This window comes from Brienomyrus brachyistius, chromosome 7, assembly GCF_023856365.1.
Source record: "Brienomyrus brachyistius isolate T26 chromosome 7, BBRACH_0.4, whole genome shotgun sequence".
Taxonomy (NCBI): domain Eukaryota; kingdom Metazoa; phylum Chordata; class Actinopteri; order Osteoglossiformes; family Mormyridae; genus Brienomyrus; species Brienomyrus brachyistius.
Window position 1 is genome coordinate 2,352,708 of NC_064539.1, and position 25,833 is coordinate 2,378,540.

Consider the following 25,833-nt stretch of genomic DNA (forward strand, 5'->3'; position numbering starts at 1 on the left):
AGAGGGTACAGAAAAACAGATAGATGGAAAATATTAATTTCGAGAAGCAGAAATGCATAATGTTCCTTAGAACCTGCCAAAAACATGAATCTTGAGCGGATGGATTACCCATGTTCTAATGGTCTATCCTGAGACCTGTACTACGAAGCAGGGTTACTGGCTTATTAGGGTAATTTGTCGGATTTAAGATACCACAGTTTAAATGAACTTCATATTCGTTCACTTATATTTTGCCCAGACTACCTTAAATCCGACAAGTTACCCCGATAAGCTAGTAACCCCTCTTCATAGTACAAGCCACTGGTCAGGATGGCAGGGGCACTAAAGCCCATACCAGGCAGCAGAGGGCTCATTCTGGACGGAATGCCTGACCCTAGCTGGACACACACACACACACAATCATTACTCTATAGACAATTTAGAGACATCAATTATCCTAAATGTATGTCAATGGATTGTAGGAGGAAATCCACATTATATGGGGAGAACATGCAAACTCCAGATACAGACCACAGGCAGAATTCAAACCATCAACCCTAGAGGTGTAAGACCTTCCCACTCTGCCACCACACTAGCCATTTGAGAGGACAATGCCTGACCAAAATATTAAAGAGCTGAAGCAACTTATCTGCATTAGTGAATAGTCTCATGCACCAGCTTTTCCTTTAATGGATTATATGCTAGCTCAACCAATTGTAAAACAATGTTTTGGTGAAGGATTTGCATTGTAGTGTATACTCAGTATCCTGTTGAACCTGAACCACGCAATATTATAAGAAACTAGCCCAAAATGTATTAGCGGCACAACCTATTTGACAATGCAACGATAAGATAATTATTTAAAGTGAATTTAAATGCTGTCAATGCCAGTGCAAATGTCTCTTCAGAAACAGAAGTGGGTCTAGCAGAACTGAGCTTTTACTTCCAGGTTCAGCACTTTTGCCACATCACAACTTTCCTGTTGATCTAAATGTTTCTGCATGGGCCAGTCGTAGATAAACTGCCTGCACTTGCACCTGCCCTTTACCTGCCTATGTTAGTAAGGAAATTCAATGCATTTCATTTCCATCGTTCTGGTATAGAGCAAAATCTATTTTTTTAACTATATTACCCGCAACACTGTTTATAAACCAAGCCAATTTATAGTCAAAACCGCAAACTCTGTGAGTAAAGAGCAATATCTTCAGCAATAAATTTTCAAAAACATATGTTATTTCCTTGTGTTATATATATACAACAGAGTAGCTCGGAGCGTGATCGCATAGGAACATACATCGGAACATCGTGTTTCTAACAAAGGTTCCCAATTATGGGCGGGGCTTTGTGTGACTCGGGCGGGGCGCCTGCGTGGTTTGATGCTGACGCACTTTGATTGACGCGTGAACAGGCTCGCTTGTGTCTTTCTGGGAGCTCCGAGCGGAGCCTCGCGCAGACTGTGTTCGCTCGGGCGTTGTGGCGTGGAGGACGGTGGCTCTCGGCCGGATTGCTGAATCTTGTTTTTATTGTTTTAACCGAACGTTTTTTTTTTAATTATTATTCAGAGGTCCTCCTCTCAGTTCTGTTTCGCGGCCCTTCTCAAAGCGAAGACTTGAATCTTTTCGCTCCGGCTGGAGCTCTTCGGTGTTTGGTTGAAGTATTCGGAGGGGAAAAAGGTAACATTCCGTCGGTCCTGCCGGGCCCCTCTCATGCCAGTGAGTTACGGACCGACCTGGGCTCGCTGTTGCCGACGCTTGCGGCCATTATTTTCCACTTACAGAATTTGTAGTAGTTTTATACCTAGCTAGCATATAGCCTAATAAATAAGTCTGAAGTAATTGGCGATATATTCCGAGCCCGGACTCGTCAACCCCAGTTTTTCCTAGCTAGCCAACATGCAGCCTAACGGGACTGCCGCGAAGTACTAGATAACTGGTGGCCATCTGCGCGAAGATTGCGAATAAGCAGTGCAGAAATGAACTTCTGGCTCGTGTTTGTCTGCGCTAGATATTGGTAGCTGCTCCCTTTAAGTGTAATACCTGGCTAGGTTGCCGGCTAATTCTGCTCTTTCAAAACTCGCTTCCCGTAGCGTGGCATTAGCTTACGCGATAACAATGGACAAACTGTGTTATGGAATGGTTAGGAAGTAATGGTTAACTGGATGCGTTTTGCGATAGTCTAAGGCGCTGAATACATGTGGTGTTTGGAATACCATGTGCGGTACCCATGTATCCCGGCGGCAGTGGTAGTGCTCAGTCGGCTTATGGTGGCGGTGACTGTGCCTCCTATCGCTTTCATGCTTGGATGTTAGGCGACCTTGTAGACGGCAATTTATTAACACTCAGTGATTGATTAACTGGTTGTATTTTTACTTAACCGCTGCATCAATGTTACAATTATTGGTCGTTTAATCACATTGTGAGAGTAGCCCATCCGATTGCATTAATAGTCACTGAACAGCGTTGTTTTCTCGGCTTAACATAACCGATGTGGTCTTTAAAGCGACAGCTAGTTAAGTTGAGTTTGGATGGTCTCTGTGAAAGGGGACGGTAAGTGCTGACATGTTCACGATGGGCCTCGCTATTTTAAACTGTTGCGACATGGTCACGGAAGGAAACGGTGATGATAAAGAGGACTGATCAGCTGTCCATAAGCGGGGACTGGTTCTGCATTTGTAACCTTATGTTACTTTTTCATACATTAATTGTATCTGGATTCCAGGCTTATCGCGACTTACTTTGCATACTGGATTTGACTTTTTAAATGAAGCTGGTTGTCCACTTTACTTTGACTAACCGTTTGCTCGTTTATCAATGCAATTCAAGCATTCAGGCAGATTTCAGTTTTATTGTATAGTTGTTGACCGGTTGACAAGTTTTAGATCATGATGAATGTAATATTAACAAATTCGTTTAAAACATAATCGGACGAGGACCAACTGGGAAAGGTTAACTCATGCCGAGTTTTTTATCGGCTATAGTGGTAACTTGACCTGTGCTTATTTTCAGAAATTAACATTGCAGGTCCACTAATACCGCTGGTGTCCATTTTGCAATTTGGAGCTTTTGTTACACAGCCCTCTTTATGCTATGCTTTAGATAAACCAAAATAGGGAACTTGAATTTTTACTTCCCGGCGATTTTTTAAGGGGCGGGCCTGTTCATTTGCACATTGTTTTAATTTTAAATGTTGCAGTCTTGCACAAAGGGAGTGCGTTTCATCGTATATCTTAACTGTTTTTTCCGTTTATGAACTATAAAGCTGAATTGTAGTTGTAGCTGATCTAGTTGCCGAATATTTCTGCTGAGAAGCAGACGAGCGTTTTCAATCTTGCGAGTTAATGTAACACATGTAAAAGTGTTTAGCTGTGAGAGCTTACGTCGCAAAGAGACTCACGGGCTGAGGACTGAACTGTAGCCGATAGAACATTCCAGACATCCGCATATGAAGGAGGGATGCGGGTAGTCGCTATCTCGGAAGACCACTCGTCACTTATGCGATGTGCCGTAAATGCTTTTTGTTTCTTTCAGGTGGGGGGCATCTTCTCTGGACTACAACGGTGAGTGCATCAGACAGATGGGCCCACTATGTGAGAAGCACCACAAAGGTGCACATGCTTACAGAACTTTGATAACTCAAACTCCCAATACCTGAAGAAATGAAGGCTCTTCCAACAAAGGTCTGAAAAAAACTAGAGAAGATTTCTGAACTGAAGAAAATTCTTTTTGTGTGAAAATATTTCTCTTTTGTTTGTCATATCTGCAATAAACTGAGTGATCAAGATGAGTGCAGAAGGATACCAGTATAAAGCGCTTTATGACTATAAAAAGGAGAGGGATGAGGACATTGACCTGCACGTTGGGGATATACTAATCGTTAGCAAAGGTGCACTCTTAGCCCTGGGCTACAGCGATGGCTTTGAGGAAAGGCCCCAGGAGATCGGCTGGCTCCCCGGTTTCAATGAAACGACACAGGAAAAGGGTGATTTCCCAGGGACATATGTCGAGTACATTGGGAAGAAGAGAATCTCTCCCCCTACACCTAAGCCAAGGCCACCCAGACCCTTGCCTATGGCCCCAGGCCCAGCGAAGTTGGACACGGATGTCGAACAGGGTGAGTACAGCCGCACCATTGGCTGAAATGCCTTTTCACCCTACTGAACCGGACATACTTTAAGTAGCAAAGCAAACTGACCACATTCCTTTCTGAACAAATACTTGGCGTCAGTCGGGCATCTCTGGCCATTTATTCTAATTGTCTGAATTCCACTTGTCTTTACACCGAGTGATGGAGGGCAATGATGAATTTGACACAACTGTTTGAAAATCATCGCATCGGACATGCATTAATGCACATTCTTTCCCATATGGTTGCGACATCACTTCCTGAAGCACATTTATCTCGCATGCCATTAAAGTTCTTTTTTAAGGTACTGTGTTCATCTGACTCTATTTTATTGCATGTATGGAGAAAGCCAAAGTAAGATTTAGGACCTTGAGTAATTGCTCAGCAGCTGACTTAGTTATGTAAGTTCACTTAGATAATTTTATCTAACTAACCCTTCAGGTATGTTACTGCACAGCGTGTAGTAGACCCAAGTCATGTTGCATATGTACACTTTTATATGATGACTCTTAGTGGTCAGTTGTTGAACTCCTGGAAGCTCTGTTACTACCTATGGTCTTAAGACGTGAAGGAAACTAGCATAGAATGATGAATGTATTTCTTTCAGCCCTCTTCTAGATGTTGTCCTGGTACAGCCTAAACATATACAACCATTCTGCCATGCAACGCCATTGTACCCCCCCTCCGCATAAAATTAGAAGAAGTTTTATGTAACCCTGGAATGTATCAGTAATGCTGTACTGTCCAATGATGTAGGCAAAGATGGTATTGGTATCGAATAGGCTTGTTGACAGTCTATCTTGTTTAAAGGCTGTTGAAGTCTAGAATTTTGATAAGTATATACAGTTTTCTGTGTATATTTAGGAATTAGATGGCTTTTTGCATTTCGTTTCCCTAAAATTTCTTGTGCCTGTCATGCAGTTGTAGTTTGTATGAGCCTATTGTGAATTGAGGTCAGCCCTCTTAATAGCAGCTGAACCTGCCAATGGTAACAACTGTTGGAGTGACAGGGTTTAATTTGGAAATGCATGTCCGTTGCTTTATAAATCCTTTAGGATTATTCGCACAAGTTTTATACATGCTTTTAAAAGGATTAATCTAGCTGTCCAGGTAGTAACGTCATTAACTTTTGCAAATAGACAAGTCCCATTAGGTTGAAATGACTCATTCTGTTGGAGCTCAGCCGGGAATTTTTGTGTGACAACTAAAGGAGGGTGAAGTTAGTAGAGCCTGACGAAATGTCCAGTGACGAGAGACTGTCTTGGTTTCTTTATGCACGATTGACAATTGACAAGCACTTTGTGCCTGTGGTAGAATGTTAGCTTGCCTGCATGTATATGTGTGTTAATTCAGAACTCTGCATGGGTTCCTTTTTTAAGTTGTGGTTTCTCTCCAATTGATTTGTACCCATCCTAAAAGTTTGTATTAAAGGCTGTATAATATAGTTACAACACACTGGACTGGTTACCCTTTAGCTGGAATGAGATACATGGCACTGTTCTAGGCTACCTCATTGTAGTGTGAACATGTATGGTACCAGCCTGATGTATTACCGAGTCCACTGTGTATTCATGTTGACTGAAAGAACCATTTTGCTTTGGGTGCAAAGGAATTCCAGATTTAATAATGATTTTGCTTCTTGGAATTCTTTTGTAAAGCATGAATAAACAGCTTTAATAGCTGTAATTTAATTTATTTGTCAAATCTTAATAGCTGCTTTTCCTACTCCACCAAGGTGGGATGTTAAACGTAAAGTTGAAACTTGCAAGATTAGATGTCTGGTTGTCTGATGCTGTGAAATGCCCATGAAGACAATAGGCAGAGTGTTTCTCTGTGCAAGCAGGACACCCATGCTCTTTCAGCGATCTCTTGGACCACCCTCTGAGTGGTGACCCAGCAGCATGTTAGACCTTTTCCTCCCATTCTGTTTACTTTGTGAGATTTTTCCAAAACGGTGTTTTTGTAAGGACTTTTTCTGCACAAACTTGAAGTACGATCACAAGGTTTACTAACATGGTGTTAGATGCTTTTTTTGGGGGGGGCAAAGGTTTTTCAAAACCGCACGGTTTAGTAATAGCGGAGTAGTAGAGCACATAACTATATATAATCCTAAGTCATCCTAGTAATGCAACATTAATTCACATGAAGTAATAGCATCAAGTTGCCATGTCCCCTCCTGACAAAAATTTAGATTTTGCTGGCCTGTTAATGAAATTAATTACCTGTTCTATATATTGCTGTGCCACTGAGGAAAAACAGGGACTTTATACCCAAATGATAGTCGGCTAGTCTCCAAGTGACTGTACATTTTGTACAGTCATTCTCAAGATGGATGACGGCAGTTTATGCCAGCAAGGACACAAGCCAGTGCTCAACATGCACCTTATTTCACTAAACCAGATAACTGTCTAGAAAAGCTGTCTAGCTTTCTGTAAAAGTTGTTCATATTGAACAGTGTGTTAGACAATCTTTAGTAGGATTTTGCAAGCATTGTCTGCCTTCTGCCTGGTTTTTGACAGCATTAAGAAATTTATCCAGTTAGTATTAGTTAAGTGAATGCAGTCAGGACAAAAAAGAACTGCAAAAAAACTCTTGTAAATCATCAGATTAACTTACTAGTGTTATTTCAGTCGTATGTGATGTTAGTTCTGAAATGGACTTTTATGCAAGTGTTAAAGTTCTATAAGGAGCGGAGGGACACATCTTTGTCATACGGGATGAGGACATTTTGATCCAATTTGACATCTGTTCTTAAAGTGACTGTTTCCATATGGCATGGTTTAAATGGATTTTTTTTTTTGTTTTAAGCCAGCATGTATTTTGCATGCATGGTACAGCAGGAATGGCCCATCTTCTAATTTTACTGGCAAGAGAAAATTCTGGGAGCATTTTTGGAGGGGGTGCTTGACTGAAGATGGAGTGGGCTGGGAAGCTCGTACAGGGCGGAGCTGGGCCCAGAGCATGTGTGAGTGCAGCTTTGGGAGAAGAAAGGAGCCCATGTTCCCTCCAGTGGGGCCCAGAGCTGGGGCTCACTGCTGAATTCCTGTTGCTTCAGAGCGCCTGTGATTTATTGCCAGCCTCTGAAGGATCTGGCAGATCCTCTCTTTCTCCTCCTCCTCTCTCTGTCCCCCCCTTCCTCCAGCATTTTTGAATGTTTTGATAATGTTTCTTGGGTCGGCTGGAGGAAGGGAGGTGGAGTGGGGGGCGGTGGGGTGGAGAGCCACAGGGGTTTGACTTCAGAGCAGCAGATGTGAGAGATGGGGATGGATTCGACAGGGTTCTGGGTTTCAGCAGTTTAAACACAGCTTTGGGCTTCAGCTGCGCCTCCTTTGGCCTCCATGTGTCTAGCCATGTTTGCAGGCCTCATCATAGATTTGTACCTAGTTGCTGAAGCAGGGAGGAAAAAATATGCCTGAACACGGCCTCCCATAATGATTAAACTGTATGACTGAGCTGCCCTGAGGTGTGCATCAGTTTACATTGACGTCTGCATGTAGCAATGGGCTGAGCCAATGGCACACCTATGGCATTTAATTCCTGCCTGTATGTTGAGGTGTTCTAGTGCGGATGATGCAAACCTTTAGTCACACAGGCAAACGACACCATGCAGTATGTTCTAATTTCACCTTTCCAAAGATCTTTGGTTCTTAATCCAGTGTAAACCCCTTTGTTGGTGTAGGAATTTATCAATGTGCATATTCAGCTTTTGAGCATTTCCACCATGACTGTAAGAGAGAAGCACCCTTTGTCCCCCCCCCTGTCTTTCTGTAAACATACTTTTCAAAATGAAGTGTTCTCTAAATGTGCATATGGTTCAAATTCCATAGTGGTGTCATTAAGACAACTGTGGGTGTTCTGGGCTAGAAGTACACGCAGAGTCTTGCACTAAACATTTGATCTTTTGTGTTCTGTTTTTTATTTTTGGAAGCGGCGTCTTTGGGCAAGGCTCTTGGTGTTTAGTGTCTGGGTACAGCTCAGATGGGTTGTAATGCCTCTCAGCCTGAATGTGACAGTTCCTTTTTATCTTCTAATTTTGTTAGACACTTCTTTGGTAGCGGAGTGTTTTTTTTAATTGCTTTCAACCATGTGGTATGAGTGTGATGGTGTGAGACTTATTTTACCTACTGGGGAAGATGGTGGTACAGGAGGTAGTGCTATCGTTCGGCAACTGGAGGGTTGCAGTTTCGAGTCCTGGTTCCTCCTGACCCCATCAAAGTGTCCTTGAGCAAGACGTATGGCAGCCTCTGCAACTGGTGTGTGAATGTGTGTATGGGTGGGTGAATGTGAGGCATGAAATGTAAAGCGCTTTGAGTACTCATAGGAGTAGAACAGCGCTATATAAATGCAGTCCATTTACCATTTTACTGGAACAGCTGTGTGTTTCTTAAAAGTGACCTTATTTTACATACTTTAACTCAAGTTTGTTTAGAAAATGGATGGTTAGGTGCAACCATATTGCTCTTGGTACTGTTAGCTTTTTATTCCTATACTTTTTTAGACCTGTGATAGAGAGCACTTTCGGGCAGAAGGGTGGTTTGCATTTAGGCAAGCTTATTGTATTCGCCATCACTGGCAGTGCACGCGAGCTTGTAAATTCACAATTTGGTTTTCATAACAAATATTTAAGCGCTGGGATCTTGCGCATTCCATGAATTTGTGGGAACTTTCATAATCATTTATTGTAAGAAATTGCATCTGTGGGGCTCTACGCTGCAGCGCGCACACGATAACGTGCCTCTCAGAGCACCTTGAGTTTGAGATGATATCCCCTTCGATTTGCATTTGTTCCGAAAGATTTTATGCCATGGGTAAGCTGGGAGGACTGTTTGTGCTGAGCAGGCTGTCCCCCCCCCCCACCCCACCCTCGCAGCCATGAATCTGTACAATTGTGCTTAGTGCTGATCGTGGTAACTGGGGACACAATGCGTGAGGACTTAAATGGCCGCTTTGAATTTGCCTGAATGGTGGCTTTTGTGAATATCCCTGCTGTGACTCTCAAACTGATGGGGGAATTGGGTCAGTAGACCTGTGTTTGAGGAATGATTTAATCGTGGAAAGTTTCCTGGAACATGTTGGTTTGAGTGACATGCATCATAAAATTGCCATTTTTAGTTTTTACCCTTTTCTGTAAAATGTTTGTGGGAAGTCCTTTTTCTCCATGTTGTTGGTGTTTTTTATTGTTCCACGCTTAAAAAAAACACTACAGTCCAGTCAGTATGGTTAATAATCACAAATTTATGGCAAATTTTCATTTTAGTTTGCTGAAAAACATCCTTGCATGATCTGTAATTTAATATAGGCATTAACGGGTGTGCATAACAGTAACAATTACTGGTATTACCCTCTACTTAGAAGAATATGAACTGAATTTGTTTAGCGTCTAGGGAACGTACATTAATTTGAGCTAAATAAGGGTGGTCAACCCCCAGCAAGCTGTTCGGGGTATAAAGCATTGTGGATGAATACGACATTATGTTAGGGGATCCAAGCCTTAAAAACAGTTGCACTGTGGATGCTAGTTCTGAGGTTCTTGATAATTTTTCATTTCAAGGTGTGTGATCAGAGTTGCTTTTAAATTACTAAACAATGCCAAATTTCAGGAAGTTGGCTTTGTTGTTATGAGGCATTGATGGATTTTAAATTACCTGTATTTTTACTCTCGGTGAAAGGGTTGGAGGACTAGTTCAGTTGGTATGTTAATGGAAATTTGAGAACCGTCTTCCCTATCTATCTCTCTATCTCTATCTATCTATCATCTATCTTTATCTATGAACCTGAATTCCTGATGAACACATGGTCATACAAAGGGTATTTTGGATCCACCTCTTCCAAAAAGTACTTAAAGCTTTTATATAGCTGAATGTATATCATCTTTAGATTTACAAAGGATAACAGAAAAATATGCCTCTTATCTCAAGTACTCATGTCCTTCAAAAGCCACTACAGGCCTTATTTTTGATTTTTGGTTTGTTACTTTTTCTGCTGCTTTTACATGGGGATTTGCCAAATATTCAGAGTAACCCACTAATCAGAAACAAATATTCAGAGTAACCCACTAATCAGAAACAATTTCAAATACTTTGAACAGTGATTTTATTCAGGATAATAAATTTGGGAATTTTGACCCCTTTTACATGCAGCACCCTATCATGGGGGGCTCTTTTAAAATGCTTTGCTCTGATAGCAGAGGACCTTTGAACAAGCCTGATTCAGTGCCCGTTCTTATGATTGGCTGTGAGAACTCGTGACTGATGGTCTGTGGCCAAGCCAAACACTCGCCTGCTGAGGGGTGCTCTTGGGTTGGACTCACGAAGGAATGCTGCAAAACCACTGTTGTGGTTATGAAATTGTACATATAAAACTGTACTGAGTAAGGAATCTGAAGAAAACTCATTTGGTGTGAAAGTAAAAGTTTTGGTCTAAAATTCGTAGTCTGGAAAAGACCATAGCGTCTTTCGTTCCGTCAAATGGCCCCCTTTTTTATGACCCTGCGTGCGTGAGAGCACACACGTGCATTTTATTACTTGATCGCCTCAGGAGACTGAAGGCTGAATTGGCAAATCTTCTTACTCAGGGCAGAGCATATCTGCTTGCTGGATTAGAAACACGTTGCAGGAGAATGCATTTCAGATATACTGAGGCACCAACAGGCGTAAAATAAGAGCCGATTTTGATTTTAATGCTGTTTTGTGAAAGGTGTGGTGGTGAAAGGTACGCAGTGGCCCCTTCTTGCATCAACCAGGTGTCTCTAGCTTGATGGGTAGGACACTACACGAAGTCAAACGCTTCTTAGGTGCAGTGATTTGTTGGTGTGGCTGAAGAGCCCCGAATTGAGTGTTGACTTTTCCATGAATATATGTGAAAATCCCGGATCTGCGTGCGGCACCAGATGAGGTGTTTCCACAGGAGAGTTCAGTATGGAGGAAATCGTGATAATGACTCGGTCCATGCGGGCCGGACCCCGCAATAGATAGAATAGAATAGAATAGAATAGAATAAACCTTTATTATCCCACGAATGAGAAATTTAGGTGTTACAGAGCTCTTGCACAAAAACGTAATATAGAACAATAGGAGCAGGTAGATACACAAAGATATAAATACAAATGTACAAAAGTTTTGGAAATAAATAAAGATGTACAGAGATATGTACAAAATGTACAGAGATATGTACACCAGTGCGGGGGTGGGGTGGGGTGTGAATGATCCTGGTTACAGCATGTGATATGTCAGTTAAACATATATGAGTAAAAAATACTCACGCTAAACTGTTATAATGTCTGACAGCCGCTGGTAAGAATGACCTGCGGTAGCGCTCCTTCCTACACTGTGGGTGTAGAAGTCTATTGCTGAATGAGCTGCTCAGAGCTCGTACAGTCTCATGCAGGGGGTGGGAGGTGTTGTCCATAATGGATGTTAGCTTAGACCGCATCCTCTCATCCCCAACCTGCTCGATGGATTTCAGTGGGCAGCCCAGGACAGAGCTGGCCCTCTTCACCAGTTTGTCCAATTTCCCCCTGTTCCTCTCTGCAATTCCACCACACCAGCAGACCACAGCATAAAAGATAGCAGATGCTACCACAGTGTCATAGAAGGACCTTAAGAGAGTCCTGTTCACCCCAAAGGATCTTAGCCGCCTAAGCAGGTGAAGACGACTTAGACCCTTTTTGTAAACTGCCTCAGTGTTTGTAGACCAGTCCAGTTTGTTGTTTAGGTGAACACCCAGGAATTTGTACTCCTTCACCGTTTCAATGTCCAGACCCTGGATGTTCACCGGTGTAGTAGGAGAAGACTTCTTGCTGAAGTCAATCACCAGTTCCTTCGTCTTGCTGGCATTAATATGAAGATGGTTCAGTTCACACCAGCTGACAAAGCGATCGATGACCCCCCTGTATTCCAGCTCGTTCCCCTCTGACACCCGACCAACAATGGCAGTGTCGTCTGAAAACTTCTGTAGATGGCAAGTGTCCGTGTTGTAATTGAAGTCCGCAGTGTATAGGGTGAAGAGAAATGAGAGATGAGGCAGGCAGGAAGCCCACAGTGACGCAAATACACATGCTTGAGGGAGATTCAAAGCTGTAGCAATATGGATTAAATTAAATCAGTACAGTAAAATAGTAAAATAAAATAGTTCAGAAACTTAATGAGAGATGCACCACTAAGTTAGTGGGTCAGTGAGTGGGTGCACTTCAGTCAGATGTTTAGTTATTAATGAGTCCTGTCTTTTAATGAGTGCTGTATGGATTTCAAAGCTGTTGAATTTTCCAGCACAGTGTGATTCTCAGCACTGTGAGTAAACCTAATTGAGAAAGTGGTCAGAATCCAAGTGCTGATGTGATTTTTAGAGAAGGAGAATGGCGTGAAAGCAAACAGGTTTTTTCCTGTGTGCTGGAGTAGCATGGTATATTTTCACCACCTGAAGGGGGAGACATTGCTTCACTGTTTGCTGATCAACTTGTTCGCAGGTCCTTAAAATGAAAAGCTGTGTTCTTCTTTCACTGTGAATCAAAACTGGCTGGTCTGCTTTTTTGTGCAGTTCCCTTGCTTGCAGTGCATGTTTCACTTCTTTAAGCCAGTTGCTACAGTGCATTTTTCAGTCTCTTTTAGGGAAGGGTGCAGTGTGCATTTTGTATTTGATGAATTTCATGGGTTTTTCTATATTAACGCTCTTTTCAATACTGTAGGAGTCCCCCCACAGAATGTATAATAAGCATGTGATTTTTGCAGTAATCACGATGGAAGAGGGCGAGAGGCGCCTCTGTTTTGTGGTAAAGTGCGCTTATATTTAGTACCACTCCCCATCCAGAAGTTTGGCTGGTTTAGGTGCACTGTCTACACTTTTAAGATTTTCACATCAGTTTCTCTCATCTCAGCCTGCAGAGCCTAAAAGACCTGATAAGTCACTTGTGAAAGGTTGCCAAACCTCAAGGTGCATTGCTTGTGTAGGCTTGTGTGTGAGGCCCTTTTTTTCTCCCACTGTTGCTAAGGTAACAGTGATGTGTGGCTTTTCTTTTTTTCAATGAGACCTGGGGGCTGAGCCGTCTTATTGGTGGAGAGTGCTGCCACTGCAAAATGACTGGATGAATTTGAACCTATCCGGTCACGGATTTTCCCTAAAGCCATGACAACAGTTGTAGGAAACTTTAACGTTAGGAAATGTAGCAATGAGGCATGCAGCCATTGATAAACGTGTTTGTTTTCACATGGTTGTTAGTACCTTTTTACCTCAAAATTATCTGCTGTAGAAGCTCTGGTGAGGGAGGCCTAAATCTTTAGTCAGGAATTGTAACTGACAATCCACCACAATGCCTGTTCACTGACTCCAGCTTTTCCAATCTTGAGCCTGGGGTCTGGCTATTATGGGACTCTTTGTCTATCTGATCTCTTGTCATCACCTTAGCGTTTCGAAGAAAGCTGTTACTCAATCGTTCAGAACATTTCTGTCATTTTCTGGACGTCATTCAATCCAGCCCTGCCAATGCCATGTGCTATCAGGTTGTTACTAAGAAGCAATTCGATCCATCTTCTCTCCATGTCCCTCGAGCGTTGTTGGTTGATGTAAATAAACACACCTACTGGATTTGGTGTTTCCGAGAGTCCCACCAGCTTGAATGGCTAAATGTGCTGTGGGAGGATGCACACAGTTATTAGTGTGCTATTGGGGGTTTATAGAGTCATGGTACTGTCGGTTGCTGTCCCACAGCTCAAGTCGGAATTTTCCCATCTTTTTTTTTCCTGTTCTCGCAAATGGTTCTTAAGATGAACTTAACTGTAGAATGCCCCCCCTAGCAAATAATTTTGCCATCCAGTGGCAATTCCAGTAATCGCTGCCAGATGAGAACAGATTTCCTCCTTGAGAACTTTTCACATTTAAATTGAAGCTGTCTAGCTTAGTCTAGTGATAGTTTGTCTGGAAAATCGGAGCATACAGCTGTCTGTTTGTGGTAATAGTCGGGTAGCAGTTAAGACAGATTTAGGTGAATAGTTAAGCATGTTAAAATAGAGCCTTTCCAAAGGCAACAATTCAAAGGCTGAAACTGTAGATTTAAAAATGTATCTCTGATAATACTGTAATAAGTGAGATTATTTTCCTCCTGGCTTGCCTTAAGTGCAGGCTCAGGAAGGGAGTACATTTAAAGCACACTTTAAACAGGGAGTTCATTCATCAACCCCCCACCTGGGCTGTTTAACACAGTGGCCTCCAGTTTTGGTTCTGAGAAAAAGGCCTTGGCTAAATACCATTGGGCTGATCCAAAAAAAGCAGCCAGCAAGCCCAGCTCCTTTCATGTCCACACCTGGGGTGCTTAGATCTGAGAGACCCGACCCCAGACATGCCAACTGCTTAGTTATTAGTGGCTTGTTTGCTCGACACAACAATCCTAACTTTTTTGATTGCCAGGCCTTGCATTGGTACCCTGGTCCTGGGAATACTGCCAAACATGCCAGGCACTACTACCTGAAGGTTCTTTCAGAAGTCAGCTGCCTTTGAAAGACCTTTACCAGATGCCTAGTTGTCTGTGCGGGCAGGCCACTAGCTGCCTATGTCTGCATGCCCCAGCTGCCCTCAGACTGGTGATATAGGCCACCCCGCGGCCTTCTCACCAACCTATAATCAGTTTGCATTGCCTCTGCATTGCTGGCATGCGGTTGAGTGTTTCTGTTTCTCTCCCCACCCCCCTTGCTCAGTGTTGCACACGCGCAGTGGGAACAGGCCACATTCTCCACATGGTGCTAAGCCGCTTGCACAGCTCCACTGTGGGCAGGCAGCAGATTAAGGCGAGGCAGACACAGCTGCGGTTATGGCAGCCTGACAGAGCAGACCCGAGACAGGACGTGGGCGCACAGCCGGCTGCCCGGGGCCTCCTTTGGGCCTGATGGGGCAGACAGAGGTGGGGTTCCAGCACATACTCATGTCCCTCCTCTCCTCTGCGTCTCTCCCCAGGCGCTTCGCTGCAGGACCTGACGGAGCAGTTCACCCCCCCACAGATGGCGCCCTTCATGCTGGTGAAGATGCTGGAGGCCATCGAGAGAAAAGGTGGGTGTCAGGAGGTCTGGAGCTCCTGCTTTGAGCCAGTGTGTTCAGATGTGTTCTGTGTGATTTTATGTGCATGAATGTATCATGAATCGATTAGCATCTTGTGGTGTTTTTAGGTTTGGAGAGTCCTACCCTCTACAGGACATTTACAGCCGGCAATGGACTGGACGTCAGGCAGTGCTTTGAAAGCGGTGAGTGACTGTAGAGCCAGTGACCCTCAGCCGCCTTTGTCATCAGGGGGTGTTCTTAGAGGGGTGGAGGTCTGGCATGTGGCTTCCCTGTCGCTGAGACGCTTGCGGAGACATGCGTGTGTTTCCACCCCAGATTCCCCTGCCGCTGAGCTGGAGCAGCTGGACCTGCAGGCCCTGTGTGACGGCCTTCGGAGGTACCTGCTCGACCTGCCCCACCCCATCATCCCGGCAGCGGTCTACAGTGACATGGTGCATATTGCTCAAGGTGAGGTGCAGAGACCGGCCCTACAGTGGGGTTGCGGGCATGGTTGGTCACTTTCTTTGACTTCTCATCTGTGGATGCTGCAGTACAATCAGGCGGCCACAGGAGGGCACAATTTGTGTCTGCCTGTGCAGGCAGCTCCGATGGTGGGGGATGCATCATGCATGTGTTTCTGGAAAACAAGTACAGCTGCAATGACTGGGGGCCGCCCCTCAGCACCCGCCACGCCTGGCCTCCCTTTCTGGGAGCTCAGGCTTCCCCATTAGGGTTCTAGCACGACAGGTCGGGTCGCATGTGTTCCAACATGTTCCTTCTCTTCGCATTGAAATGTTGAATCAGATGAAAGTTAAACAGCCCCATGAGTTACATAACTGAACTGGTATGAGGGGGTGGGGGGGGGTCTTAAAGGGCCGTTTGCAAGACCCGATTAGGTTCTGCCAAGCTGGGGCCCTGGGGTGCCTGTGCTGATATCAGAAGTTAATTATTAGCAGGGACTCGCGGTGCCGTGATAGCCACAAGTTTGGACATCCTGTCCCTGTGAGGTGCCCCCCCCCCCCCCGACTTCACTAGGAACAGGATACGTGTGGCTAATCAGTTATCTCCTGCATCTGCAGTCAACAGCACACTGGAGCTTGCATTATGATCACTGTCACTGTTACTGCCCTACTGACTGGCTAGGTCTGTGCGCCTACACTCAATCTTTGCTCCATGTCTCGTTTCGAGATGCTCTGAGCCGGAGTGTGGAAGAATCTGCTGGTCAGGGAGCACTCTTCTGTGCTCCCTGACCGTACCTACTCGCTGTTTTGCCCACAGACGTGCCGAACCCAGAAGAGTGCGGCCAGCTACTGCGCCAGGTTGCCCGTTCACCGCCCGTGCCGCCCCAGTACTGGCTCACCCTCCATTGCCTCATCCGCCATTTCTGCCGCCTGTGCCAGGCAACCACCAAGAACCTGCTCAGTGCTCGCGCCCTGGGCGAAATCTTCAGCCCTCTACTGTTCAGGCATCAGGCAGCCAGGTGGGTCCTGGGGATGGCATGTTCCCGGGCGGGGGTGGCATTGTGATGCGTGCCGGGGAGTGAGCAGAGGACTAATTGCACAGTTTGTGTGTCTGTCGCAGTTGCGAGCCGAGCCCCGAGACTCACACCAGGATCATTGAGGTTTTCATCACTGCCGAGTGGAACGAGAGTCAGGCGGCTCCCGGTGAGTTTGTTGGGATGTTGAGCAGAGGGGATTTTGCAGTAGGAGGAGTGAGTTCAGTAGGCCACCACCACAGGGGAAGGCCTGTCATGCACATGGTCAGGTGGCCGTCTGCAGTGGAACTCGTTGCGCGGTCACCTTCAAGCCTCTTCTCCATCCTGTGAGGGGGAAGTGTGGGATTCAGTGACATGCTCAGACCTCCAGTCCACTTTTGCGCATTCACTTTTAAGCCTTTAAGTCCAGTCAGAGCCGCCTAGCTGTTTATTTCACTGTTGGCTTAAGATCACCTGACAAGTGGCTAATAATGCCCCTGCTAACGGCGAGCTATTGATTGAGTCATTCCTCAAACCCGCTCGCCCTGTTTCTGGTGGTAAGTCTGAGTAGCTAGGCACTGAGTACCCGTTAACTGGGTGAGTGAGGAAGCTCATGCCTACCTCTACATTCCTCCCCTCTAGATGTTCCTGCATGCTTGGGTCTGGTTGCGATGCACTGCATTTGAACATTGTCTTCCCACCCCTTTGCCAAAAAATGACCCTGGAAAGTGGGCAGCTTCATTTGTGGAGAAATGCTCAGAGGACCCACGTTCATTTTGGATCACCTCTTTAAGTGAGGATGAATGAACGTCGTGGCAACAGTGGCTTTAAGAATTGGTTTGGCACCAAACAGAAATGGAGTTGGTGTATTAACGAGGGTTTTTGATTTAAAATCTTAAGATTTGGTGTGACGGAAGAGGGTTCATGTCTCCTGAAAGGGTTCTTTGTTTTTTTTTCCCCCTCCTTTTTCAGTCCTGAGGTTTGTGTAGGATTTTATGAATGGTACCTGCAGATGCCTTGCTGTAGTTCTCCTGCCATGACAGGCCCTCCCATTGAGCAGTCCTATCCTCAGTGTTGAGTCCATGGTGTTTTGTTTGCTCACTTTTAAAAACCCCCTACCAAAGCTTTCGATGACATTTCATAAGAGAATGAGCTTATGAAATAGCCTGGCTCAAGTGGTGATCGAGTGATGTGAGACATGCTTTGACCTTTTAATAGGAAAGGTTGGTTTCAGCATGTGATGTGGTGATAACGGAACCAGGACTGTGACGTTGTAAGTTTGTGTTTCACTCCCTGGGGACTTTTCAGTGTGATTTATGTAAGTGTTGGGTCACGATGAAACTTCAGTTTGAGCGTCACTTGATGCAGCACCAGAGATGTCATGGGGATCCATTACGTGTGTGATTCGTTTTTTGCACTGATTTTGACTTTAAGCTCAGAACCTGCCCTTGCATCTTTGAGAAGGTGAACGGGTTCGTCTGAGCCTCTTTGTGTAGCTTAACCAGCCACTCTGGTGGACGTAAATGCATGCTGCCAAACATAGTCTCACTGGCATAATATCAGCCTCTGGAAGCAGCCTCAACAGTGACACGAGATGGGTGACCGCAGCAGCGGGCTGAATAATGGCCTGTGTGTATGTGTGTTTTTACAGCCCTGCTCTGCTCTGCCCACTGGCTCTTTTAAAGGTTTTATTACCTGTTAGGACCTATTTATACTTGCTCCTGGCATGGGGCAGCCTCAGCTGTCAGTAGTTCGCACCTGCAGGAGCGAGTGGGGGGGGGGGTTGAGGGGGTGGTGGCGGGGCGGCTCAGCCCAGCCCACTGGTCTTAGTTCTGTGGGGTGAGCCCTGTCACAAGGAGAGCTTTGATTCTCTAATGTGCTGAACTAGCCCTTCCTGTTCCTTCCTGTGCCTGGCAGGTTGGTGGTGGTGGTGGTGATCTGTTTAGTTTTCAGAGACTTCATAAAACCCGATACGTTACGGGCTAGACGTGCACGAGTGTGCCTGCCTGTGTGTGTGTGTGTTCCTATGTGCGTGTAAGGGCCCAGTTACTCGAGTCTATTTCAAGTGGCACTGAACCTCCCTAGGATTGGGTTGGCCGCAAATCTCAGGCCACTCCATAGTGAGCGCTTGTTAGTTGACGACAGTTTTCACTTCAGAACGCCCCGCTCACTCGCCTGCCCTCCCCCTCCCACCGCACCTACCTCCGCTGGCCCGGAGTGTCCAGCTCAGCAAATATTTGGACCCGTCCAAGTTAATGATAACACAAAACTCCCCATGAGCTCAGCGGCGAGACGGGTCGCACCGCGCGGGTGCTGTATTTCAAACGGGTCGACGCAAAGTTCAGCTGGGTAATGATTAACTGACAGGTCAGTCCTTTGGAACCTGCGCAGACGAGCGCCACAACTCGGGCTCAGTGCCTCTGTGGACTGTGCTTCTGGGTAGTCGCACGTAGCACCTGCTGCTCCAGCACCAATCTGACCCTGATCTTTCAGAACCAAGAGAGGAAATAAACCGGGCTTTATTTATTACTTAACAAACCATACTTCTGGGCTGGCTTTTGGCACTTCTCTTGGTGGATGAAGTTTACAGTTTACAGAGTGTTTCGGAAGATGCACAACTTGCTGTGTAAGTAACTGGGGATACATACGGCAGATGTATTTTGCATGAAAGCGGGATGTGCTTCTGTCTGAGGTTCTTAGGTTAGCCGTGTTCTGATGAAGCTCCTGAAACAAAATGGAACATGCCAGTCTGGGAGGAGGGAGCCTTGCTAGTTTTCGCCATCTGACCTGCCCAAGGGAGCTAGGAGAACGAGTTCAGCGGCGTCCCCGGGGGGAATTTGGACTCCTCTGTCTTTTCGCCTCAGGGCGGGGATGAAGGTTTAGGGAGGCTGACGTGTCTGTCTGTCTGTCTCTGCCTGGCTCTATGTGTGTGTGCTTGGAAATGCACTTAGGTGTGGATGTGTAGGTCTTTGACTGGAAAGATGGCTAGAAAGTGAAACTGGGTTATTTCCCTGCTTGAACTGCCATTGCCTGCTGTGGATGAAAAGTTGCATTAGGAGAGTTTATAGGGCCGGTTTCCTGAGGTATGTTTCAGAAAATGTTTTTGAAAATGTATGATTTAATTTATGGGAAGAACAACAGATCAGTATTTTCCTGTGAATTTCTTGGTTTGGGGGGGGGGGTATTAGATCTTTACTAGGATCTTATTCCATCCCAGTGTCTCTCTGGGTCAGACCAAAGCACCTTCATGGGATTGTGTTAAGTCTGCATGCAGTAACACAATGTTTAACATACTGGTTATACTGCTGTTTTGAAGTGAATACTCAATCTCCAGTGAAGTCCACTGCATGGTCCTGTTGCGGAGGTCTCTTTCCCAACCAGCCGTTGTCAAAGGAGAAGATAATGACCCCCCCAACACTCCCCAGTCCCTTTTTAATCTACTGGGAACTGTGGCTATTTTTGTGTTGGGGGCCGGGGATGCCAGCTTCCTGGATTTCCTCGGTGTCACACTCTGGGATTACGGTGGTGTTTCAGAGGCGGTGGCGGCGGTAGTGCTGACCTGGCCATACGTTACCGTGGCAGCCCACGTGCCGGGCCAGCACAGCTGCTTTTGTCTCTGTGCCAGCAGTGGGACGGACAGAACCAGCACGGGGGGAGGGGTAGAATCAACCTGAGAGAGAGATCTAAAAGGAGAGAGAGTGAGAGAGAGAGGGGAGAGGGAGAAGTGGTTACAGCCGTTCTTTATCTCGCTCAGATGCGTGTCTCTTCAGTCTTTTCTAAACCACGCTGTTGGTCGGTCAGTGAGTGTGCGCTCCGCCACACCCTCCTGATTATGGGTCACTTTGTACCGGGATGCTGCGTGCATGCGTGTGAGTGAACCCGCGTGCACTGAGCCCCGCGCCGTAGGAGCCTCTGAGCCTTTCAAATGACATCATCGCTCCGAGGAAATGAAAGATGCAGTAGCAGGCGGGAGTGGCCTGGCGAACATACCGTGACTCCATTGGCCGGGGTAAGTGATGTAATGCATCACTTTTAAAATGAATTCCAAGACACCCGTACAAAGAAAGGGGCTTGTTCCTCACACTACTGTGCGCCTTATCAGCAGGATACGGGGTCGTGTTTGGTTTTATTTGTGCTTCTGAAATGTACAACACGGTTGTGATGGTGGACCTCAATGCTGAGAATGTCAGTTCAGAACCCGGCTTTGGGACGGATTTGCTCTTTTATATAGAGATGGATCCTCCAGGTAACACTGCATGCTACGGACATGCTCTTTGTCACGTCCTTTCCTTCGGGCCACGGGGGATGTGGCTCGGCCGGTCGCTCAGACCAGCTTGGGGGATTGGAGCTGTTTTGACTTTATATTATTTTGGTCCCTGTGCTCCTGCTCGGCTACATGACGTTGGCTCTGCTGGCCATGCACCTGGACTTTTGTGTGCTTGCGTGCATGTGTGCGAGTGCGATCAGGCATACCAGCCGCTGTCGCTGGGCTGAGATACAGTGTGGCGGATTGTCACTGGGCTTGCGGGCCGCGCTTCGCTGGTAATGCGGAATGAGTAAGGCAGACAAAGGCATGCAGATCTCGGCCGAGTTAAAAATAGCTCACCATTTTCCGCCACCTCACACTCTGGAAAGGCTGACCCATGTAGTAAATGTCATTGGTTTGATTAGTGTGTCAAGCGCAGCAGTCGTTTATTTTTCAGTTGGGGTGTATTTGTGTGAAGCTGTAGGGAAGGATGGTGTCAGACCTGTTCTGACACGCTCTACCGAGCAGGTGTACCCAGTGCCATGCTGCTCAGTCGTTGTCGATTCAAGTTTTTGTATCTGGGGCTAAACCCTTCTCTGGCAGAAGTTTTAATGTTTCGCCTTCGCCGTGGTCTTGCCTCCTTTTCTGCGTCGGCGGCTGTTAATTTCGGCATGACTGCTGCGGATCGCACCCTGAGAGTTGCATGTTTTCATGTGAGCGACAGATGGCGCTTGCTCCCCACCACGATTTATGGCCACGTCTCACCCATGGTGTGAGAGAATGAGTGTGGCAGACGGTTTGGTTTTTAGTGAATGGAGTGCCCTTCGTCCGGCTCACTCTTTCATCCTCTTCACTGGTAGATGAGCATCTGTTCTCTTCCTGATTTGTTTAGCCAGGCACTTTTGCAGAATGTTGTGCTGCTGTGCCTTTTGCTTATCCTTCTGTCGTTTAAACTTTGAAATGGTCATTTCCTGCTTATTTCCTGCTTCATTCTTGCGTGTTGGCTGAGTAGAAAATGTCGCTGTCATCTTGCAGCCCTGCCTCCTAAACCTCCGAAGCCCACGCCGAGTGCAAACAACGGTATGAACAACAACATGGCCCTGCAGGATGCCGAGTGGTACTGGGGGGACATCTCCAGGTACGTTTGGCCTGATCCTTGCCTTTTATATTGGCGGCCAGGATGCCATTAACCGTCATGATGTGGGAGGTCGACCCGGTTTCTGTAACGGCATGAAGTTGGGGAAAGTTTTGAGTCTCGTCGCTGCTTCAGAAATGATCTCACAAATACAGTCTGCAGGAAATTGCTAAGCAATAAGTAATGTGCAAATTGAAAGCAGAGTGGCTGCTTTAGTGTTCCTGATGGGATTCACAAAGGCTGAATGAGCCCCTAAAATCAAGATTGATGTGCCGTGGCGCTGTTCCTGAAAGTGGTTGGCCATAAATGAGCTGGCTGAATACCCTAACATGCAATGGGACAGACTGTTTGTGGAAGTGTGGCTGTCAGTGTGACCTCTGTTGTAGCCCCATGTTTTATTGTCTTGCTAAACGCAGGCTCTGTTCGCTGTTTTTGCAGAGAGGAGGTGAACGAGAAGCTGAGAGATACAGCAGACGGTACATTTTTGGTTCGAGATGCTTCTACTAAGATGCATGGAGACTACACGCTGACACTGAGGTACGCCATGACTTATTTCCCTTTCTGTCAGTGAGGGAAATGTATCCATGTGTTATGCTAAAGAACCATTATGGTTTATCTTCTCTTACAGGAAAGGGGGCAACAACAAGCTTATCAAAATCTTCCACCGTGATGGGAAGTATGGCTTCTCAGACCCTCTGACTTTCAGCTCTGTGGTGGAGCTCATAAATCACTACAGGCATGAGTCCCTGGCACAATACAACCCCAAGCTAGATGTGAAGCTCTTGTATCCAGTGTCAAAGCACCAGCAGGTGAGTACAGCACAGACCCCACTAGGAAAAGCAGAGTCAATCTTTACCTTCATACAAATCACTTTTCTGTTTGATGAACCGTATGAGGGTTTCACACAAGAAGTTTTGAGCTTCCACTGGACTGATGGGGTGAACAGCTGTGACGTTTTGTATGCACTCTTCTGGCCACAGGATCAGGTGGTTAAGGAGGACAACATCGAAGCAGTGGGGAAGAAGCTGCATGAATACCACCTGCAGTACCAGGAGAAGAACAAAGAGTACGACAGGCTCTATGAGGAGTACACCAGGACATCCCAGGCAAGTGTCCAGGAATGCTCTCCATTTTTCTGGAAATGCAGAGCGACTTGGAGTGTTCAGTGACCCGCTGGCTGTGCACAGTCGTAACTTGATGTTACCCTTGTCACCTTCAGGAAATCCAGATGAAGAGAACAGCCATCGAAGCCTTCAACGAAACAATCAAAATATTTGAGGAGCAATGCCAAACGCAGGAGCGGTACAGCAAGGAGTACATCGAGAAGTTCAAGAGGGAGGGCAACGAGAAGGAGATCCAGCGGTAAGCCCAGACCCATGACATACTTCCAGTCCCTGAATGTGTCTGAGTGGGTCGCGGTGGTGACTTTTGTCACCTGACGTGACTGGAAACCCGCATACTGATCATTGTTTGTTTTTGTGTTTTTTTTTTTTTTTTTTTGCCAGAATCATGGTAAACTACGAAAAGCTCAAGTCACGTATCAGTGAAATCGTGGACAGCAAACGGCGTCTGGAGGAAGACCTGAAGAAACAGGCGGCCGACTACCGAGAGATCGACAAGAAGATGAATAGCATCAAGCCCGACCTCATCCAGCTGCGCAAGACCAGAGACCAATATCTAATGTGAGGGACCGGCCTTCCCCTTTGCTGTCTGTCTGGGGTGCTGTTCAAGGGCGACTCCTTTCCTCGGTGGTCTGATGGCTGCGTTCTGTGTTGCAGGTGGCTCACACAGAAGGGGGTACGGCAGAAGAAACTCAACGAGTGGCTAGGAATCAAAAATGAAAATGTGGAAGAGTACGTATCTCATCACTTTTAGCACTCTCACCATTTGCTGGGTGACTCATGTTGCTCGCCGTGACTCTGTCCCTTGCATCCCGTCATCGTTGTCCTCTATGCCTTACAGTCAGTACTCCACGGTGGATGACGACGAGGACCTCCCACATCATGACGAGCGTTCCTGGAAGCTAGGCAACATCAACCGAATCCAGGCGGAGGCTTTGCTTCGGGGAAAGAGAGACGGAACATTCCTGGTTCGGGACAGCAGCAAGGCTGGCTGCTATGCCTGCAGTGTGGTGTACGTATCCGGTTCATTACTGGCACTCATGGGGGGGCCAATGTGCTGCTCTCTGTCTGTTGGTAACAAATATCCCTATGTGCGAAGCACATCTGAGAAAGTGTCAACTTTTTAGTTATGGTGGTGTTCATTGCCCAATATTCTCCTTCCCTCCCCAGTGTCGACGGCGAAGTGAAGCATTGCGTCATCAACAAGACGCCTACCGGCTATGGATTTGCGGAGCCCTACAACTTGTACAGCTCGCTGAAAGAACTGGTGCTGCACTACCAGCACACGTCGCTTGTACAGCACAATGACTCTCTGAATGTCACGCTAGCGTACCCGGTCTATGCGCACCAGAGGCGATGAGCGCCGGCATCAGTGTTGGACTTGCGATGCGAGACTGAGAGGGCCTCGTGGGAAGAGATGGCCTCCTTTGGGCCCACGGAAACATCCGGAAGCGGTCTTGTTCCCTTACCAGGGGAGGACGGACGTCTCAGCGACAGACTCTTAACGAGTGTCGGGTGGTGAATGTAGTGTCACTTCTCTCATGCTTTCTGTGGGGGGGGGGGGCAAATAAAGCACATTACTGTCCCGACACTACTAAGCTGTCTCCTAGGAGGAAGGCACAGAGGCCTTTTCTTAACGGTGCTTGCTGTTTTCAAAGCTTTACCAGCTGGCATGTCAAATGCTGATAACCCTGGGGTGCTTTGTTTTGTTTTTGTACAGCCCCCACCCACCTGCCCACTTTTTCATCTTTTTCCAGTGTGCGTGCGTGCGTGACCAAAACTCTCGATGCAGAACTATGTCCCATGTCAGGGCGGACGAGCGTTCGTTGGCATACCTTGGGTCAGCTGATAAATGTAGCAAGAAGGCACTTTTTTTGTATACGGAATATGGACAGTGTTGTGCGCAGAGTTCCCTGTCACAGCGAGAGCAGGATCCCTGCTTTGTTCTTTTCCTTGGAAGCATTATGGCGCAAGCAGGATGTATGGACAGGATTTAAAATGGACCCGCCATGTGACTCGTTGTACATATTGTGGGGAGAGCATCAAAGTGATTAAACCAATAGTGCAGTACCAAAAATGTCCAGGTCCTTTTTGGTTTTAATGCTATTTCTGCTATGCAATTCTGTATTTCCTGAAAGCTGTTAACTTTTACATGTGGCTACCCACAGTATAAGCTTGTTTTAACTTTTTGTCATGTCCACATCCAAAATATTTTAAGTGTCAAAATGGTAAGAAATTGGCTTCAAAAGTTCAAATAAAGAGACTACATACTTGATCATTTAATTTTTTGGTGATTAGTCTGAAGTCCACTGTATTTTTGTTTTATTTTTACTTTAATGTCATCTTTTCCTAGGCAGAGCCTACTGAGGATTTATTTGTAAGCTGCTGAATTGTCAATAAATATTTCGTTTTGGAAAAGCTGCCCCTAATGTTTAAGTCCTGGGTTATTCCTGAAGAACAGATGATCTGAGGGTTTTATTAGTCAAATGCTTGTTACTCTTGGCCCTTCTATGTTGAAAGTGTTCTCTTGTCTGGACCCATCCCCATGGAGATTACAAAACTATTTTAATGTGTGCCCCCCCCCCCCCCATCTGTAATAAAACCTTACCATAGGAGTGCCACACTACGTAATGAAATGATCGACCAGGAGATAACATTATCTTCTCCTTTCGAGTTCCCAGGGTATTTTTCTGTATCAGAAATCCATTGTGCTTGTGTGATAAAACAACCTATT

The 25,833-nt window shown here is 46.1% G+C and overlaps 1 protein-coding gene across 5 annotated transcripts; it reads left to right on the forward strand.

Moving 5' to 3' along the window:
* The first annotated feature begins 1,410 nt into the window (after positions 1–1,410).
* On the forward strand, positions 1,411–25,521 carry pik3r1 (phosphoinositide-3-kinase, regulatory subunit 1 (alpha)). 5 transcript variants are annotated; one of them, XM_049018817.1, is made up of 16 exons: positions 1,411–1,691; positions 3,507–4,089; positions 15,043–15,135; positions 15,252–15,326; positions 15,460–15,591; positions 16,402–16,603; positions 16,705–16,787; positions 21,879–21,981; positions 22,417–22,515; positions 22,607–22,787; positions 22,959–23,084; positions 23,198–23,340; positions 23,484–23,660; positions 23,757–23,831; positions 23,941–24,111; positions 24,270–25,521. In XM_049018817.1, the coding sequence occupies exons 2-16, from the start codon at positions 3,759–3,761 to the stop codon at positions 24,457–24,459; spliced, it is 2,181 nt and encodes a 726-aa protein (XP_048874774.1). In that variant the 5' UTR covers positions 1,411–1,691; positions 3,507–3,758; the 3' UTR covers positions 24,460–25,521. The 5 variants fall into 5 exon arrangements, with proteins under 5 accessions (XP_048874774.1, XP_048874773.1, XP_048874776.1 ...); XM_049018816.1 differs by having other exon boundaries at positions 1,411–1,652; XM_049018819.1 differs by lacking the exons at positions 1,411–1,691; positions 3,507–4,089; positions 15,043–15,135; ... (2 more) ...; positions 16,402–16,603; positions 16,705–16,787 and adding an exon at positions 18,474–19,223.
* The last annotated feature ends 312 nt before the right edge of the window (positions 25,522–25,833 follow it).